At 36.3% G+C, this 20,987-nt stretch overlaps 1 protein-coding gene across 2 annotated transcripts; it reads left to right on the top strand.

Annotated features, from left to right (window-relative positions):
- The first annotated feature begins 1,331 nt into the window (after nucleotides 1-1,331).
- LOC129249291 (uncharacterized) lies at nucleotides 1,332-17,049 on the top strand. Of its 2 annotated transcripts, XM_054889011.1 has the most exons (6): nucleotides 1,332-1,671; nucleotides 8,463-9,357; nucleotides 9,436-9,808; nucleotides 10,762-11,152; nucleotides 16,123-16,646; nucleotides 16,802-17,049. In XM_054889011.1, the coding sequence occupies exons 1-6, from the start codon at nucleotides 1,444-1,446 to the stop codon at nucleotides 16,947-16,949; spliced, it is 2,559 nt and encodes an 852-aa protein (XP_054744986.1). In that variant the 5' UTR covers nucleotides 1,332-1,443; the 3' UTR covers nucleotides 16,950-17,049. The 2 variants fall into 2 exon arrangements, with proteins under 2 accessions (XP_054744986.1, XP_054744985.1); XM_054889010.1 differs by having other exon boundaries at nucleotides 8,463-9,808.
- Nucleotides 17,050-20,987: the final 3,938 nt, after the last annotated feature.

Here is a 20,987-nt window from a genome sequence, read left to right on the forward strand (position 1 = left end):
AGGCAGGATTTTCTCAATTTTGGTGACTGTTTTTTTCAATGAACGACGTGATTTGAAGCTACCAATTCCAGATGTATTCAAAACACTTGATACTTTCTGCTCATCCTTTTTGCGTTGTCTACTCTTTCGCTTTCTTTCTTTATCTTTTCTCCTTTTTTCTTCCAACGTCGCTTCATCCATTGTAATTTTTTTGGCATCTCTTCTTTTTTTATCTCTTGTTCTCTCTAAAGCCAAATGCAGTTCATATTTTTCTTTATTTTTTTAAGTTTTTTCCTTTGTTCTCACTTTCTGGTTTTCGAATCCATTAAAAAAACAAGCACTTCGCGTTTATGTGACGGGTGTGACCAAGTATTTTATATTACTGAAGTGCCAAAACGCGAATAAAAAATTAGTAAATGTCACCAAACTATTTACTACGCATACAGTACCAATTTAATTGAACTTTTTCAATTTTTAGTGGGTCGGGTGTGACCGAAAATTTTAAAGTTTTAAAAAATCGATACAAAATTTATTTTACAATGTACCATGTCGAAACTTTGAAAAAATGGAAGCAATAGCATATTATATTCAAATATAACAGGGTTTTGTCCATAGTCATTAAGGAAGAACCAGAAAATGTAAAATAAAGACACATCGTAAAAAGAATGTAAACTCACTTTTCAGTATAGGCGAAGTTCACAGCGTTGCCAAACTTATTAAACTTAAGGCAAAAATATAGTTTTTGATTTTCCCATATATATTATTCTCTGGCAGACATTATTTGATTGAATTTAACTAAAAACAACTAAATTAATTTTTTTCTGCATAGGGCCGTTTTAGGTGGAATTTACCCATTATTAATTTCTACAGAGCTTTTCTTTTCTCATATACATACATATGCATGATGTTTAGTAATTTTGCTTTAATCGCTGAGTAATAAACAGTAGCTTTTCAAAGAGGTAATTTTTTGGATGGCGTGGAAGTTGCCAACCAACAACACCTTTAATATTTGCATCAAGGGTCGGCCGTAATAGTCTCGTCTAAAACGTACGTATGTATGTATTATTATGGCCAGATGCAATAACCGTCCAGGCAAGCGAACATGTTTTTATTAATAAAACTCGTTTTTATGGTAGCAAATATGCAATTGTTAATACTCTTGGCCGCAGATACACCATTAAACCATAACAACATATGAGTGGTGCGGACCCGTATGGCAATCGTTTTAATGACATTTTTCCCTTTCATTTTATAGAAAAAACTGCAAAAGTTATCTTAAATTAACTCCCCAAAATGGGCAAAACAAATAAAGAGTTTACACTTTGTATGCATTTGCTTTACAATTCAACTTTCTTTCGTAACCTTGGTGATCGATATACTTGCTTGTTTAAGTTTCACAAAACTATTTAATAAATTTTCAATCAAAAAAGGAGGAAACAAATCTGTGAAATATATTTATTTCCAATGAGACCAAGAAGAAAAGAAAAATCTTCGAGCCAGAAGATTTCACGGTGGGATCGAATTCGTAAACGAAATGTTACTAAATATTCATTTTCAATTAATTCGGATATCGTGGAAAATCTTTTCGGAAAGGAGTACATCAATCAATCTCACGAATTAGCATTATGTGGCAAATGTGAACCAAACAAAATACTAGATCCTCTTCTCGTTATGGATATGCGTCATGAAATGGTAATAGCAAGTCAACTATAATAGTTTCATCAGAGACGATGGTTCCGTTGGCTACAGTATTTTTATTTACATGAGGCATTTTCTTATTAATACTTGGTGAGATGTGTAATGATCTCTCACGTGAGATTTACTATATAATTTTAAAATTAAATTTACGTGCCATGTTAATATGTTTTGTTCCAACTACTAAATACCTCAGAGTTAAACTGATAATTCCTAAATTTTTTCCCCAGTGAGATTTTAGGAGGTGGCCTTCCCTAACTCTCCACTCGCTCCATCGCCAGGCATAAGTGTAGAATAGCAACTCCTCACCCCGGAAAAAACGGAATAGTGCGCCTCTTTGAACTGACTTTAAAGTTACTATATAACATTTCTTGCGCAAATATGTAATAAGTGTGCTAGAGGGGGCAAAGGTCAAAATTTCGAAATCTGAAAATGCCTATATATCGTAAAGTACTATACTGATTTTAGTAAAACTGGTATCATTCCACAGGTAATTAAAAATGTATTTATTTATTTATTAGAATTAATATAATACTAAAACTAATATAAGAACGAGTACTAGCTGCCAGGGCCTACAACTCGACAGTTAGATAGAACAGTTTGTGTTATTATTAGCAAATCATATTAACTCATAGTAGTTAAGTTACAATCTTTCAAAAAATTATTTAAAGCCGTTATATTGGTGGTAGAAACAGTAGCCAGTAGAGCAGAAGGTTTGGTGGATCCGAAGTGTTTTTTTCTGAAACTTTCTAAGGTGCGACAATCGTTTAAAAGATGGTCAGCTGATGCGTTGTTATCACAAAATGGACATTGTTGTTAGGTACCTCCTGTGAGGAGGTATGGGTGTGTGAGTTTGGTATGTCCAAATCTGAGTCGGGTGAACTGGCCTGATGAATATCGATGTGTATTGCTTGGGTATAGAGATGGTTTGCACCTGTCGTTGAATTCAGTATACCGATGCCTAAACGTATACCATTCTGCCGGTTTAATCGAGTCCATATGTTTTTGACGTGATAACGTCTTATAATTCGATGTAGCCGGCTGCACGCACCAAAAAATGCGGCGTTATCTTGCTCATGCAGCATTACCTTGCTTGAACTGCAAGCGAGAGCGCGGAACGAACGACAAAGAGGCACAATCGGCCCCCGCGTTCGGCAACGTTCGACATCTGGCTCTCTCCTACTTGAGTGAGCATAAATTCACATATTTGTATTTATATATGCCTTCTTCCTGTGTGCATGGTAATGAACCATTTCTCTATGAAGATTATTCATTTAATTTACTTGAAGAATTTAAAATAAAACCAATTATATCATTATCATCCTTACCGAGTTTATAATTAGTGACGACTAGTTGTTAATAATAGCTGTTGTTTTAATGTTTTTATTATTAATTTATAGGATAGAATACGACGATGATAGGAAAAGTAGGAAATGAAAGGGAGTGTTTCGAGTGTAATGTGTCTTGGAAAAGTAAAATCGATGTTGGTGCCTCTTAGTGTTGTTGACTTATTAACGTCTGATGCACAATCGAAATTGAAGATATCTTTCATGAATTTGATAAATGTTTCGTAATTTTTCACGTTTGTGTAAATGTAACTTGATCAATTCCATTGCGATTCCATTTACCTCCTTCTCTATATCCATACAAAATATCTATCAAACAAATAAAATAAAATTTTCTTTTGAAAAATGCAACCATTCCATCAGTATTTTCTTATGACGTTGTCACGTTAAACTATCGTCAGTAAACCGACTTTACAGACAGCCTCTTTTTTTATATGCCTATGTAAATCATTCTCTGAATAAACTGGAAACAATAGGCTTGTTGCTGGCATATGTCGAGCTGTTTCGTCAGCTCGCTCGTTGCCTCGGATGCCTTTATGGCTTGGTACCCACATAACGTTGATCTTTTTTAAGTGCCGAATACAAAGGTCTCTTATTTTTTCAACCAATTTGCTACTACTATAAATAGACGAAATGCTATCCATACAAATGAGGAATTTTCCTTTATTATACTGCGCGAAATCTGCTGCTTTGTATATGGCCATTGCTTCTGCTATGAACACCGAGCAGTGTTCAGGTAACTGGCCCCCAGAAATGAGCAATCCTTGTTGATTAACTACAGCGAACGTGGTGTTAGTGGTGGTTTTTGATACGTCCGTATATAAAACCAATTTCTTGAGCCATGTGGCAGTTTATCTTTTCGTCTCCGACAACTCCAGTGCTTATTGACATGATATCCTTCATTTCTGGAAAAGTTGGATGGTTGTACAACCAATCTATCCATTTTTTACATCATCATTGTCGCGACTAACCCGCGAACTTCTCATTTCGACATGCTGCTCAGAACCAAAAAAAGCAACATTGCAAAAGTTTTCATTGCGACCAAATCCTTCACATGCTGACGACGCTCAACAATTGCTCGACCCCAATCATCATTACGAGCTCTAGCAAGTTCAGAAATACTATTTTTCATTGATAATTTTCGCACACTGTACACAACGCTACGCTTGCATAACCGCTTCTGTTTTTGTTTTGCTATAAACTCTGCTGTTATTTCATCAGCACATAAAAAACAATGGTCTTTGTAGTTGAGGTGTCGTGACATCACTCCCTCTACGCAATTATGCAGCGATTAACTTTTCATTGTTGTATCGTTTTCGACATACATCATGAGCCACTATCGATTTTATTCCCGCCAAAAGTTTAACTTTATTGTCATTTCTTTTAATACTTGATTTACGAAAAGTCCCCAATGCTTTTTCGTTCACTTCAATTGTTTCATTTTCTAATAATGGATTATCACAAATAAAACAATTTCTTTCATCAGAAGTCATGAATCTAAAAACACAAACTACACTGTAAAACGATAGACGTATGCTGATGACTCAGTCTAAACTAGATACTTCTCTTCAGTTCTACCGACAGATGTTTCGTTGAAGGTCGAGAGAGAAAGGGACCCGTCAACAAAGGCGACACATTACCCTTATACCAGCTTTTCTAAAACCTGCTATAGTAGAAGATTATTGTAGAGAAATATACGAAAAAACGTATGTGAATATTACTTTGTGGCGCACGTACGCCAAAAACTATCGATTTAAAAAAAAAAAATCGTAATAACAAAATGTAGGAAATTATCTCTAATTTAATTTTGTATTCAGATGTTTTTCTCATAAAATGCGTCGGAATGGAGATATTGTAAAAAAAACTGTTTTTAGGCGCCATTTTTTCAATATGGCGGCGCTAGCGTCGCAGATACGAGGTGGCAAAGTTGAAATTCGAAAAGAGCATGCCAAAATCTATAAAAATTACCTAGTTTGAAAACTTCGGGAAAACTTTCCAGGTAACTCCTTTTTTTTATCAAACGACTGGACTACTAGAAAGAAGCTCTGAGTGAAAATTATCAGTTTTCTTAAAAAGTTTATCATTGTCCTCACGAATATCACTGATTACTTATTTGAGGTTGATCCAGCATTCTCAGATCGAAGAGAATCCAATAGGCTGTATAGTGATTCTAATGTTACTTCTCGCTTATTGGTGGTTTCACTGTCACTATCACTTTGATTAAGCGAATCAATAGAATTTATATTGGATGAGTTCGATGAATTGGATTGAACATTTGAGTTAGTTCCGTTAGTTGATTTGGCGTTCATGGGAGGTGGAGGGGGTGAACGGATTGATTTACGCCGAGCAGCAGCACAGACAATACAAAAGAGACTCCTATCCGAAATCATAAGAAACTCCAAATCAGCCGGTAGGATACCAACACATTGCGTATGAAAAAGTTCATTGCACTTCGCGCACTACACTTTCGGCTGAGCCCTTTCAACCTTTTGGCCACACGAACAAGGCATTATTATGCCTATATAGTTTGTAACTAATTAAGTTAAGTTATATTTTCGAATTTTTTATTTTTTTATTAATTTTGCCTAACGCAAGAGTCACTGTGTCAGGTAATGCTAATTTTTTAACATTGAGAAAAAAAAGCAAAAGAATAATATCGAACTAAAAAATCAAAGAACGACACTAGCATATTAAAACACGTGCGTTCAGCGCAACACCTTTTAACCTTTAAGTCTGTAATTATGTTTTTAAATGAGTTGTTGACTTTAGTTAAATTCTTTTCTTTTGTAAAAATTACTGCGCCATCTGCATAAACAGATAGACCTAGAGGGGACCCTTGAGGGATCCCATTGTTGAGTGGGTGACAATTGGAGAGGTTGCCATTTCTTCTAACCTGAAACTTGCGCGCAGTCATAAAGTTTTGCACGAGATTAAAATCCCTAGGACCGACTCTCCCTGCCTCAAATTGAGATAACACCACATGAATTCCCACGCGATCAAATGCCCTATCGAATTCCGTCGCTAGTACAGAGACGTGACTTTTGGTTGAAAGTGCTTTAGACGCGTAATGTTGGAGATGAAGCAGTGCGTCGGTTGTGCTATGTTTGTTCTTAAAAACTACTTGATTATGGCTAATTAGTTTGCATTTCGTTATGTACCACATAAGCCGTTGGGCCAACATTTTGTCCAAAGTCTTACTGATGCAAGAAATTAAAGAGATCGGTCGGTAACTATTGATATCAAGTAGAGCTTTATTATACCTATACTAAGGTAGAACAACGGCTAACCTCCACACATGGGGGTAGACTCCGTTTAGCAAGATATTGTTATATAGATACCTAGAATTATCTACTTTTTGCAAATATCGGGAGATACTTAAACATGGAATACGAAATTCGATCAGCAACAGGGGTTTTGTCTTTCGCATGAGTTAATGCAAACTCTAGTTCAATTAATGTAAACTCAGTTTCCAAGTACCTTGCTTCTCGGGATACATGACTTCTTTGTCTATATATACAGGGTGGGCCATATAGCGTTTGCTTTTTGAACCACCTATTTTTTTGAGAATGGTAACACAAATGACATGTCAAATGTATTCATAATTTACTTAAAGGTTTGACATTTGCGAAATGGGACGTTATACGCTTGAACAAAATTGGGAAATATTGAAAACCTATTTCCAAAGTGGTGAGTCTGCTTCTTCTTCCGCGGTTACAGTAAAAGGCGAGCGTCACCGTGACATACTCAACGAGTTTTTGTTTCCAAAAATTGAAGAGGATGACATGGACGACATTTGGTTTCAACAGGACGGTGCAACTTGTCACACTGCCAAAGTTACATTCCAACTTTTGGCTACCTTTTTTGAATTCCGATATCAATTGGCCGCCTCGGAGCTGTGATTTAAGCCCGTTGGACTATTTTTTGTGGGGACAAATGCTATGCGAACCATCTAGAGACGATTGATGCTTTAAAACACGAAATCGAAGTTGCCATTCATGAAATTGGAGCCCAAACAATCGAAAATGTGCTTAAAAATTGGGTTGATCGAATGGCCTACTGTAAAGCCAGTCGTGGCAGTCATTTGAACGATATTATTTTTCATTCATAAATGACAATGTTCTATCTTCAAAATAAAAAAAAAAAGTTTCAAAAAATATTGATTAGTTTTTTTTTTATAGTCGATTCAAAAAGCAAATTTTACTTGGCCCACCCTATACTTGAAATAATTTCGTCCGTTTTTGAGCAATATTCAGTTGAAAAATTGTTGTCTGATGAATTTGTAGACCAGGTGTTGGCAAAAGTTTCAGCTATAATATTTGGGGATGTTAGAAAGGAATCATTGTGTTTTATGGCTTTAATAGGGGTATGCGGGGTGCCGGTTAAAGTTTTTATATCAGCCCATATCTTGCTAGGTGTGGAGGCGGGTGTGATTTTCGACGTAAATTCTTCTAGGCTTTTTCTTTTGGCTTCTTTTACGGATTTTTTTAAAATTGCGTTAGCTCTTTTATATTCTATCAAATTCGCGATGGTCATACAGAGTTTGTAGCTGTGCCAAAGTCGTTGTTTCTTTTGTCTTAATCTATTTAATTCGCTGTTCCACCAGAATAAAAAATAGAATTAAAAAACAAAATTTTTAAAAATTTTAGTTTAAATATAAATACTATTTTTTTTATAAAAAGTAAGAAAAAAATATCATGTCCATTTTTTTTATTTTTTCCGGGTGAGGAGTCGCTATTCCGCTTTTGTTCCTTAAGGCCAGTGCTAACTCCATAGCCGTGAAATTTCACCAGCAACATGCCATCAAATGTTCTCTGCAACATTGAATGTCAAATGAGAAGAAACGCCAGAATGAAGATTGAAGAAATGTAAACAAACAAATATATTTATATATTGAAAAAATGTAAAGAAGATTTACTCACTCTCTTTACGAAGACGTTCCGCTTTAAAATGTCTTGTCTTCGGAGTATTCAAACTCAGGCACTCTACTCGCAAACGAACTGTCAGTTTTCGCTCAACTTTAAATGACCTGTGCACTTTAAATAGATGTGAAAAAATGTTGTTGGCATGTCGCGCGGTGTTTTCACGGCGTAAACTGATTACTTCTTTGCCGTGAGATACATACATACATATGGAATTCTATACATATTTCACGACAATATGATTTGTATGGATTTCGACAGCCATTTCATGCCAAACGCGACTTTGTAATATGCTTTGGACGTTATTAGACAATATTAAAAAAAATTAGTTCGTTGAGATTTTTTTAGACTATCCACCTCCCGCTCCCGTTTTGACCTCTTATAATTCATAGACGTATGTCGCGCTGGTCATACCAACGTATACACACATATGCTAATCAGGATGTCAACCGTGAAATGTAGATGTATTTGTCTTGTATTTTTGCAATTCTAACTCATTCCCATTATTGAATTTTATTTACAGTTTCGAAAAATACCACGAAAATTGCCAACAATTACAGTGAGCGGTCGGCGCACCCTGGACGCATGCATCTCCCATAACCAGGTTGTAGAATCTCGTTACATCACGAATGAATTGAAAAAATTCCGGCAGCAACTACAAAAAAATTACAAGAAAAATATGATAAATGGGAAACTTAGAGAAAAGACTAAAAAAGATATATATAATTTGGACAACGAAAAACTCATGCAGAGTTTGGAAAGAACCGGCAAGCATATTGCAAATTTTTATGCAGCGCCATTGGAGGCATTGCAAGTAGTTAACCAGTTATGTGACACCGAAAAAAGCGAAAGTTCCATAACTGAAAAAGTGGCCAATGAAAAAGAAAATAATGAAAGCCTTCATGCAATTATTACTGGTAAAAGCAGCAAGAAGGAAATCTATACAAAAAAAACATGTGCTGCAGGGAAATGTCTAAAAATAATTGATGCAGTGGATGATAATATTATTCAATTTTCTCTGGAAACTGTTTTACACAAAGGAATTGAGCTGCAAACCGAAGAAACTGAATTCAAAAGTGTCATTGTAAATGGGTGTACCTTTGTCTCTGAAAGCAATTTAGGGATTGAAGGTCAGCTTATCCATAAAGACTCTTGTGAATGCCGTACTGTTATCGCTACAAATGATGTAATTCATAACAGTTCTTTTTGTCAAGCGCGATGCGTACGCTTCGATGAATCGGTGGAAGTAAGGAATTTTAATCAGGAGAACTCTATATGCTCCAATACCAGTGATGGAATTGATTCAGTTGTATCGGATATAGCTGAAGAGACACTTTTCGAACTGCCAATGGGAGCTGAAGAAAAACTGTCTAAGGAAACGGGATCACATACATTGTCCAAGAACCCATCAACAACAAGTGAATTTAATATACATTTACACGACACACAGACGCCACAAATTAACGGAAACTCATTAGAGCCACTCATTATTAAAGGATTAACTAACCCGAAACAATTAGATCCTGAACAAACAACCTCTGAAGATATGGACGAAGAAAGCAATTCCAACTATGAACAAAACTTGATTATTGAACAACTCTTCCAGTCCCGTGCAAACACTAACCACACCTTGCTACGAAAATATTTCCTAAAGTGGATTCATTTTATCACCATTGAGAAAATTGAAAGAGAAGATGTTTCTAGTAAGGGTGAGCGTATACATAAAATTAATTTGTTTTTAGATAAAATACGCAAGGAGAAATTGCGTCTGACCCGTAAAGCACGTCAATGTACTGTTGGGCGAGGAAGCGGCGAAACTCAAATGAAGCCAGCGGGTTCGACACAAGTAACCAAAAAATATCAGAACAAGTGAGTTACCATCCTTACATTATACGAAGGCTACTTTTATATAAGTGACCCCTTAAATAATCAAAAAAATCTCTAAACCGGTCTATATTTCACCTTTGATGTCTTGAAAACTACGGCATAAATGAAAAAAACGAACATTTGCTTGTTAATCTTCCTTATTTTTTCTTTTGATTTAAATGCATATGTATATATATATAGGTATGTATATATATGTGTATACATATATATGTATTAATACGAAAAAAACAAAGAAAAAATCTTCTTTAGCCTTCTTATTCCACTTTCTTTGTTCACTTTGTTTGCTAGTGGAAACTAGAAGCATAATTAAAGAGCATAACTCCACGCTTATCAAGCAGTTCCTATGGGGGTGTTACCGTAGAAACCTTATACTTAATATATATATATATAATATACAATTGACGCTTACGCCCTTTTGGGTGTTTGGCCGAGCTCCTCCTCCTATTTGTTGCGTGCGTGTTGATGTTGTTCCACAAATGGAGGGACCTATAGTTTCAAGCCGACTCCGAACGGCAAAGATATTTTTTATGAGGAGCTTTTTCATGGCAGAAATACACTCGGAGGTTCGCCAGTGCCTGCCGAGGGGCGAACGCTATTAAAAACACTTTTTCTTCATTTTGGTCTGTCACCGAGATTCGAACCTCCGTTGTCTCTGAATTGCGAATGACAGTCACGTACCAACCCATTTGGCTACGGCAGCCGCCATCGATATTATGCCTTATATAGAATTTTAGAAAATGTTCGTCGTAAGGTACTGAAATTTAACATTTTAAAAAATTATTGTTACAAAAAAGTAAAGAATTGCAATATGCGTATTGCAAATAAAGCAATTGTACCTGGATTTTATAAGTAAATCAATTCATCAAAGCTAGAAATATGACACTCAAACGACTATGACAATTTATATGAATATATGTATGTGACTTATCTTACAGAATTAAGATCCAACAAGACATAATAGATCTACAGCGACTCAAACTTGAACGCCAGGAACGTATAATTATGGAATTGAAGTTGAACAAATTGTCCGATGCAGCAAAAGAGGACCGTCAAGATTTAAAAAATGTACTAAACTCTTTCATACAGCATGGAGATCATAAATTCAAAGCAAAGGCGAAATGTGTGCAGCTAATTGGTAATCTTCGAGACGAGAAAGACGAAAACATGACGAATTTGCAAGGAAAAGCTATGAATATTCCTAAATTTTTAATGGAAATGCAAGAACGTGCTTTGGAAAGAAACATTCGGCATGAAAAAGCGCGCCAACGGCGTTTACAACAGGAAGCTGAAAAGGAAGCACAAAAAATGGCAGCCGAGGAAGCAAAGGTGCATTCATTTTTTGAAGATATTCCACCTTTTTTTAAATAATTAAGATGAAGTAACAAATTCATATTTGTGTCTAACAGTAGAATTATAAAAAAGTTAAAGTTCATGGGCTAAGTTTGTACTACTGAAATATATCTATATACTATACACATCCAGTATGTAACTTGGACGTTACACTATCAAGAATTTCCTGCCAGCATCAAAGTGCCAATTGATGCTGTATCACTAACAATTTAAATATGTAGATATTAGAGTAACTAACCACTAACCAGTAACTAACCCAAGGTAATGCAAGGCGAGGACAACTAAACTGCTGTAGAACACAAAGGTGGCGCCTTCTGAAAACCGCTACCTTGTTCTTGGTAAATTTGACAATTGAGTGACGTCAATACAGAAAATAAGCAAACCTTTGGGTGCAAATGTATGCAGAGAAAATTTAGTAATGCGTAGCCTCATGGACTACAAAAAGTGCGAATAGTCAAAAATGAAGTTGATCGACGAAGCCGACGTCACCACACTCGGCTCGACAGTGGAGGAATCTTGTTACGAATTGAGTGCAGTCACGGAATGCAGAATGCAGAACTTGGCGCCTTCCGAAAGCTGCTACATTTCTTCTCGCGATTTTAACAACCGATGACATCAGTGCTGCTAATTAACAAACAAAAGAAAGAGAAGTTAATTTTTGTGAATATTCAGTGAATGCTTGGTAACATTGTGATTTGAAAATCAAAAAAAAAATAATAATAATAAAAATGAAGTACCGCGTGTTAAATTGTAAAAATTCGAAGCAATACCTTCAAATGCATAATTTGGCGTTTTCTGTTTTGCCGATGATCCCGAGGAAAGAAAGTATGAGTGTCATTTTTTGTGTTTGGTAGCTTACGCATGCTTTCGTTTACCAGAGAGAAAATGCCAAACGCAAGAAACTACGAGTATACTCACACACATATACTTTCTTGTCACGGCGTCATCCACATAAAAACGTAAAAAAACTACATTTGGAGGCTCTATATTCATTTGTGCTTTCACAATTTATCATGCGGCACCTTGCTTTCATTAGTTTGTTTAATTTAAAAGTCACAAATCTTTGTTTATTTTCTGTACTGACGTTACTACCCTTTGGAGGGCGCAATCTTGTATTCCATCATTATTGAGTTGTGCCCCTGAAAGCTGTCTGTTTTATTGACCTCCAGTAATATGCAAACGGCCTCATTCAATCATATGTGCACATTTAAATCTAAAGTGCCGTGAAAATGTTCCGTTATATAAATAAACAGATTAGTTGATACGCACGCGTAATATGGAAATACATATACGTACATATATTTAGTACTTACTTCAATAATAAATATCTTCACTTGAAGTGAGCAGGAGACGACATTTAAAAAGCCTTATAGGTATAAAAGATTTGATGTCGTTTCCTCGATTGTATTACATAGTTTTTATGTTTTCTTCTTGACAGTCAACATAATTTAATTTGTTAATATAAAGGGTGTTTTTTTTAGAGGTTAGGTTTTCAAGTTGGCACTACTTTTTTCGTAGATGGTCTTTTTGACAGCTGTCACTTGATTTATCCTCATTTTGGTTTGCCATTTCATAATGAATAGACTTACACCTGAACAACGTTTGCAAATCGTGCAAATTTATTACGAAAATAATGGTTCGGTTCGCGCGACGCATCACAAGAAAATTTTGTTCAGCGATGAAGCTCACTTTTGGTTGAATGGGTATGTCAATAAGCAAAATTGTCGCATTTGGGGTGAACATAATCCACAAGCCATTGCTGAGACGCCGTTACATCCTCAAAAAGTCACTGTTTGGTGTGCTCTATGGACAGAGGGAATCATTGGTCCATATTTCTTTAAAAATGAAGCCGGAAATAATGTTACAGTCAATGGAGAGCGCTATAGAGCCATGATTAATGACTTTTTCGTGCCTGAATTGGGCGATGTTGATGTGGACGACCTTTGGTTCCAACAAGACGGCGCTACATGCCATACAGCCAACGCAACAATCGATTTATTGAAGGAAACTTTTGGTGAGCGCATTATCTCGCGCCGTGGACCTGTGGCGTGGCCTCCAAGATCGTGCGATATAACACCGCTGGACTATTTCTTGTGGGGCTATGTGAAGTCGCTTGTCTACGCAGATAAGCCCGAGACGATTGACGTCTTGGAAGAGAATATTCGGCGCGTTATTGCTGACATACGGCCCCAATTGCTGCAAAAAGTGGTCGAAAATTGGGCCTCTCGGCTGGAATTTATTCGAGCCAGCCGCGGCGGCCACTTGCCCGAAATCATTTTTAAAACATAATGGCAAACCCTTATCTTTATAATAAAGCTAAATTCTTGGCCATAACATTAAATTATATACGTTTTATTTCGTCTTGAAAACCTAACCTCTAAAAAAAACACTCTTTACATTTTATTTTTCATCATTTCTTTAGTTTTCCTACAAAAACTAAAGCTTAAATAAAATGTGCTGACAAGAAAGTCAGAATATTCAAAACGAGGATCTCAAAAACTCTATACTCTCGACCTCATTCGTGAGCATTCAACAGGTGTGATGATATTTGTTCTAGGCTGTTCGAAAATGTGTGAACGAAATCGAAATCATATAAATGTGGCGAAACTTTTATTTTAAATATATAAAATTAAACATAATACTTATATTAACAGATTTTTTTTTAAATCTTCTTCATTTGTAGTTGGCCATTGTAGGGTTTCGTCATAAATGTCTGGAAATTCTGCTGGTCTATATTGTTTTACTTTAACATTATCTGCAAAAATAATTATTAATAGGTATTTTTTCAATATAAGGTCAATCAGCTTGACTAGGCGAGTTATTGCAAGTACCTTTTACATCAGAAAGAACGAACATTTCGTTAGAAATGTAGTTATTAATATAATTTTGTGGGAAAACACTCAAAACTCAAAACACATCAACCCATACGTGATATTTGACTTTTAGATTTTTAATACATCTTTTCCGTAGCTTCTACCTTTAAAGATTTAGTTTAAAAACCCATTTCTTAAAGGCAATGATGCCTTCTGTATTTGCTTTTTAAACTTTAAATTTTCCGAGGTTACTGGGCCGCACTACCTGCCCTAAGTTCTGTTACAAGCCCGTTATAGATATGAAACTATAATACTTTTTTAATGAAGTATTTTTATTTCATCATGTCAATATTAAAAAAAAATAATTTTCATTCGAAATGGTCACAATTTCCTATACACAAGCCTTCAAACGATTAGGCCATTCAGCGATTGCAACACGCACAGATATTGACGTCGCTGCTCGAACCAAAGATTGAGTCTCAAAATTTTTGTGAGGTCTGTAGTCCAATGGATTCAGATATAGACTTCCAGACGGCTAATATTCTGCAGCTATGAACCCAGGGCTGGAGCGGAATCTTGCTGGGAGATCCAACGCTCTTCATTGAAGAGAACACTGCTCAACTACTTTACCACGCCTTCTAAGGCATTCTCCTGGTAAACTTTCGCCCCGGCCTTAACCTCATTTTCGCAGAAATAAAATGAAGGGATGTAACGCGTTTACAAGATACTCCCCATCAAACCATTACAAAGCCTGGATAGTGGCCACACTGAACCCTTGGAACAAAATTTTTTGCGTCTTTAGAAGATATAGCATAGATTTTGTCATTTTGTGATATTTTCAACAGTGATATTTTCTGATCTGTGAAAATAATTATTTTCACTGCCGTTAACCGCGTGCCACCGAACTCAGAATTATAGAGACATTTTATTTAGAGAAAAACGTGACACTATACATACCTACAGTAGATTCTGTTCTTATGAGGTATATACCTTCCGCAAGAAACAGCATACAAAAAGCTACCAGTTCTATAGTAAAACTATAGAGACGTTTCAAAAGTGCTAAGAACCGCATAAATCTGAAATAATGTAATAAAATTGCTTAAACAAAATTTTATTTTTGAAAATTATGTCTTTATTTAAGAAACGTCAGAACCGAAAAATAAATTTACATCGTCAGAAGTAGAATCAGACAATACCCGCATGTTGCGCATTCGTTTAGGATTTGGCGCAAAATCACTTTCGTCACTTGAGGATATCGCACCCTAAATACAAAAGGGTCACAACTCAAAATTTTCCACACTCAAGCTTGACTTGTTTACAGTAGCACAGAAAGCAAACTATGTGACATATCACGTTGAAATTTGCCATGTAAGCTTATAACAGTCCTACCAAAAAACAAAAAATTTATTTTTGCCATATGTCATCCGCGGACCGTTTTATTGATAATGTCTCGTTCATATTTGAGCAGAAGTACATTTTGAGTTGTGACCCTTTTGTATTTAGGGTGCGATATGTATATACACGTCTGATCTAGATGGTGATGCAGGCGGTTCCATACTTGTAGGGTTAGCATTTCTGATGTAATCTGTGATGAGTTTTTGCTTAGCTGGCTTAGAATCTTGTTTATACAATTCCTGATAGGTCGACATGCATTTTTTAATTTTTTTAAAAACCGCATAAAAACAGAATCTACTATATAAGGCATTTTAAATGTGTACAACCGAGGGACCATGCGAAATACCCACATAAGGAGGCTTCGTTATAACAGTTGATTTGTTGTTGGAATATCAAAGTGCCCTGGTTCATTGTTTAAAGATTTCAAAAACAAAATACAAAAATGCATGTGCATGTTGCTGTCGCTCTAGCGAAGGCACGTTCTATGAATTCGTCTTGGCTTGTATATTGTGACGTACATAAATATACAGAACGAAAAATTTGTATACATCGTCCGGCGCAATCCTTCTATTCTATCATGTTTGGCGAAATCCTTGCATTATTATTAGAATTGCAGTTAGGAGTTCCAAGAATGGATGTGTACCTTATTTAAAAACCCCTGTAACATGGTTCCCTTTTTTCTTTCAAAGCTTCTTAAATACAAATATATAATATGTATTTCCACGATTATCTTTTTAGCGTTTAGAAGATGAAGAGGCTAAGCGATTGCGTATCGAAGTTTTGAAAGAAAAACGGCGACAAGAGAAAATGGCTAAAGTACTTAAAGAACGAGAATATCAACGAGCAGAGGAGGCCAAATGTAAAGCCGATGAATTTTACCGACGCTTGCTTCTTCGTCGTATTGGAATGGAGGGATTTAAAAGAGTGATACGACGTAAATATGAAAATAAGAGAAAATGTGAGCAGTTAAGACGAAATATTTTCAAACGCACATATTTTTTGAGTTGGCGGGACTACTATCTAAAATTGCGTAACGAAAAGTTAGCGTTGGCCGATGAATTATATGATAAATTTTTAAAGCGAAAGATATTGCGAGTATGGCAATTACATGCTGAAGAAGAACGCTGCAAATTGAATACTGCTCTTGATTGGTGCGATTTTAAGCGAACTGAAATGGCATTCAAATGTTGGGCTCAATACAGTATGCGCATGTGGGCGATTGACGCTGCTAAAATGAATCAGGCGAAATCACATCATGAATGGTAATAAATATAATAAAATTAGGATTGTTAATAATTTATTAAAACCACATATCCATGCCTATATCTATAAATGCTGATTACATTTTCCAATGATATTTTATAGCTGATAAACTAACGGTTCATTGAATTATTAAAGTTCATTTGTTGTTTTTCAGGCATTTAAAATGGAAAGTGCTCGATTGTTGGCAAAGATTGCCTCAAATATTGCAGTTAGAAAGAGAAACAGAAGAAAGACGACAGCGATGGCGTATGAAAATATGGGAACTTTTGCCAGACTACACACCCAACAGAGATTACCCCTGATACGAGCGAAATGCAGCTATTGCAACATTACCCCATTATATATTAATTAACTTATACTGTAGTTCAACTTTATTTAATATAATCTATTGATTGCCACAAATGAACAGAGTTAAGAAACCTCTTTCAATTTACAACTACACTTTTTCAGTTTTAGTTCAGAAAATGGCAATTCAAATTTTGAAGGTTGCAATTCAAGTTCAGATTTTCCATTTCAAATTCAGAATTTTTATTCTAAATTCAAAAATTGTTGCTCAAATTGAGAATTTCCATTTCAGAAGCCAGCCAATCTTGAGTCCTTCCCTTTTTCAGTTCTAGTTCTGAAAGTTACTCAGGCTTAAACAGTAGGACCACTCTCCCTGTTTTCCACTTGTCAGGCATGATGACAGTGACCAAGTGACCAAGAAAGGGGAGCGATGCTGCTCTGGTGAGCTTCTAAGAGCCGTGGAGTAGCAGTTCATCAAGCCCTGCAGGTGCGGTATAGTTACCGATCTACATGGACTAACGTATCTAACGGCAGGCCCAGGATACGTGCATTGTGCGGGGTACTTTCACATGCCGGACATGTATTATGTATGTCGGGGTCGATTCTGGATAAGTAGGAGTTCAACTGAATCTACAATAAAAAGAACAAAATGTCTGCTTGGATTCAACAAACCAGTAGCACCCTAGCCAGTAGAATGGATGTACCTCTCAATTACTTCTGCAGGAGTTTTGAAGATGAGGAAGAAATTGAGTCGGTACCACACCTCCTCCGTGAATGTCCTGCACTTCACAGAAGCCGTACTAAATATCTTGGCGATTATTTCTTTGAAGGCCTGAAGCTAGTTACCTTTTTAAAAAGATCTAAATAGTTTAAGCAACTTAGTTAAGAGATGGAAATCAAATACAGGTATCGCAAAGTGCCTGGCTAACGTAACCTAATCTCCTCCAATATACAGAATGTAATTAGCCAAAATTACGCGGGTCTCACGAGGCAGCTCCAACTCTTCGTCCGCAATAGGTAGTGGTTGTACTCCGATGACGACATTCGAGGGCCGGAAATTTAAGAAGATGGTAAGAGACTCCCAATGCATGTCCCTTAATGTCTGTCTATACACTGCCCGATCCAATAATTGTAGTCATGTTTAGTCCTGTAACTCGTCAGGAAATATAGTCGAAGAGATGTCCCTTAACTCGCCTGGGAAGTGGCTTAGGCTCTAGCAAATATCTGCAGGGGAAATTCCTACGGTAACATATGAGCAGAAATTGCTTGCTGTGCTCCTTGAGCGGGAACATGGAAGCCTCGTTGTGATGGTGCTGTTGGGGGGGCATGAGAAGACATCACGTGGCTGTCTGGTCTAAAGCTTTATCCACTGCGAATCATTAGTGCCAGGCGACTAGACGGGCACAGCGTAATTTAGAATCAACTGGACAATTGCTTAAAAGTCGCCAGTAACATGTCTCTGTCTTTGCCCCAAGTTCTATCAATTTGAGGACCTACTACAGGTTTGGACCTTGGTGGCACCTTGTATGCGCCGAGAAGTAAAGAAAATTGTCGAAGGTAACACAAAATATGTTGGAGTTGTTATCGGTCGTTATTGGTGTGCCATCGACTTATACTGTATCATCCCCTTTAAATGCAGTTTGACGCCGTGAATTTAGTGGGGAAAAGAAGGAAATTCCTCGCAGTGCAAAGTCGAGAGAGGCAGGGAGGCTCGTAGCCACGTACGGGCGTGGACGGGTCTTGCCGATGTTTGAAAAAATTTTGGCATATTAAATGGTTGAAGTTTTCAGTGCTAGAGATGTGATTGGATAGCATTGGAGAATCGGCACACCTGTATTTGTTGATACTACTTTGAGTTCGAGTTATGGTATTTTTATCGATATGGAAATTTGGTATTACAATTTTGACAAATGTTCCCAAACTGCACAAGCATGCACCAACATTTATTAAATTCTTCGGATAATGGGAATTCCGCCTGCCCACCAATGAACGCGCCTTCTCAACGTTACGGATGATCAGTCATGACTGAAGATAGACTATAGCCTGTGTCTTGTTTTCGTCAATTAATTCACCCGAGAACAAGTTTTCCAAATTTTTTATTTCAAATCAAATATAAAAAATAATATAAAAAATAGTTTAATTAATTGAATTATTAGTGTGCTTATAAGTGATAATAACCCGGTGAGAGATCGGAACTGGATTTTGGATGGGTACCAGCTGGATTTTCCATTTCTTCGCTCGATTCTAGACTAAACACCGGCCAGTCCCTAGTTCTACGATTAATGCCTACTTTAGAGAGGTATTGTTAGGGAATTCCAAGCAGGCACTGACTAGGAAAACCCAGTACAAAAAGGTGACAAAAATGTATTACGCATCTTGACAACATATGCAATAACCTATTAATTTACCTTCTCTGCATTGAGCATTTCTGTAATTTCTGTGCTTTTCATTATAAATATCGATTAAGGTCCTAATCATAATTTCTACTTTGTTCTCAGTCAGTTATTACAGACAGTTATTACTTTCCCGTCTAGTGTTTTTCTTGATCTTGATAATTGAGTAAACAGTTGCTATATATTCTAAACCGTTTCTGAAATTGCATCTGCGAATTGCGAGAAAATTAAATAGATAAAAAATCTTACGCAGCTAGGCAATTCAAATCAGGAAATGTCTATCCAGTGCCAGTAACACTCAATCGACATGGGGTTTGTCTTACGTGGAACTGTTATGCACCCATTACGATGTGCGTCAAGTTAGCAGTACCACTTTTAAAAATCCGTTTTTTTTACCGTGGAATCGAAAAAAATACAGCTCTAAAAAAATCTAAAAAAAAAAATTTGTCAATAACTCCCGTTTTATATCGTTTTTCACCGTGAATTCACTACCAGGGATTATTTAAAAAAAATAGCGATACATTTTTTGAATCCACGTTGAAAAACGGTAAAAAAACCGGGTATTATTGGCATACTTTTTTCATTTTTACCCACCCACTCAAAAGTTACTAGGGTGGTAGTGCTGTATAACCATAAACTTAGCACAACCAAGGGTTATTTAACAAAAACCAAAGAGGTGTAATTTCTTCGATTTCACAGTAAAAAAAAAACGGTAAAAAATTGAATAGCTATATTTGAGTTTGATTTTTAAAAGTGGTACGGCTAACTTGACGCACATCTTATGAGGGTTATCGTAATTGTTATAGAGAGAACCAACGCAGTATCTGCTGTAGCAATTTTGTCAGTAAAAATTTTGTCTAGATTCACACCAGCTTACTTAAGTTAAGCCTTGCCACCAAAAACCTGCCCGGTATTTACGAAGAACATCCTACTTTGGTCAAATATTTCAAGACCCTATTTAGGAAATTCAACTCAGGAAGTATCTATCTAGTGCCAGTGAAAAGCAATCGAGATAAAGTTTGCCTGACTTGAAACTGGCTGTAGATTGGATTAGCACAAAAAAGATATCCAGCTTTTGGTAAGTGAGTAAAAAATAGCAGGTAAAGTTCATGATATTTTATTTTATCTTTTTTGTTTCAACATAACACAGTACATCGTGCAAACTACGTCGCTACTATTTAAAAAAATGCAAAACTCTTAATGTTAACTTTTGTGAAAAATGTGAACTTTTTCGATATGTGTGTGATGTTACATGAATTTTTTCACCATCCCAAAATTTCTTCTTTATATGAAGGAAAAACCATAGTGCGATTGCTACCTCAACGATGGTCCGGCCACTTTGCAATTACACAGGTTGTGTCATCTAATTACCCTGAAATAAATCGAGTAGTTACCCAGTCTAAATTGTTCAATGGAGAAGAAAGAGCAAAATGTTTTGGAATCAAAAGAACATAAAAACGGAAGAATTTCGATTTTGTTTAATTTTTGCTAAAAAGTTTCTGGACATCCAGCGGACGCTGCAATGCAGTCACGAACAGCGAGCTTGAAAGACGGACTATATGCCATAGAGTCAGTTCTTCTACATAACTGAGACCAGATTAGCTTCATACTCTGCGAATCGCGCAACTGATGGGAACCTACAAGAGTCAAATAAGAAGCTGA

Source organism: Anastrepha obliqua, chromosome 5, assembly GCF_027943255.1.
Source record: "Anastrepha obliqua isolate idAnaObli1 chromosome 5, idAnaObli1_1.0, whole genome shotgun sequence".
Lineage (NCBI taxonomy): Eukaryota > Metazoa > Arthropoda > Insecta > Diptera > Tephritidae > Anastrepha > Anastrepha obliqua.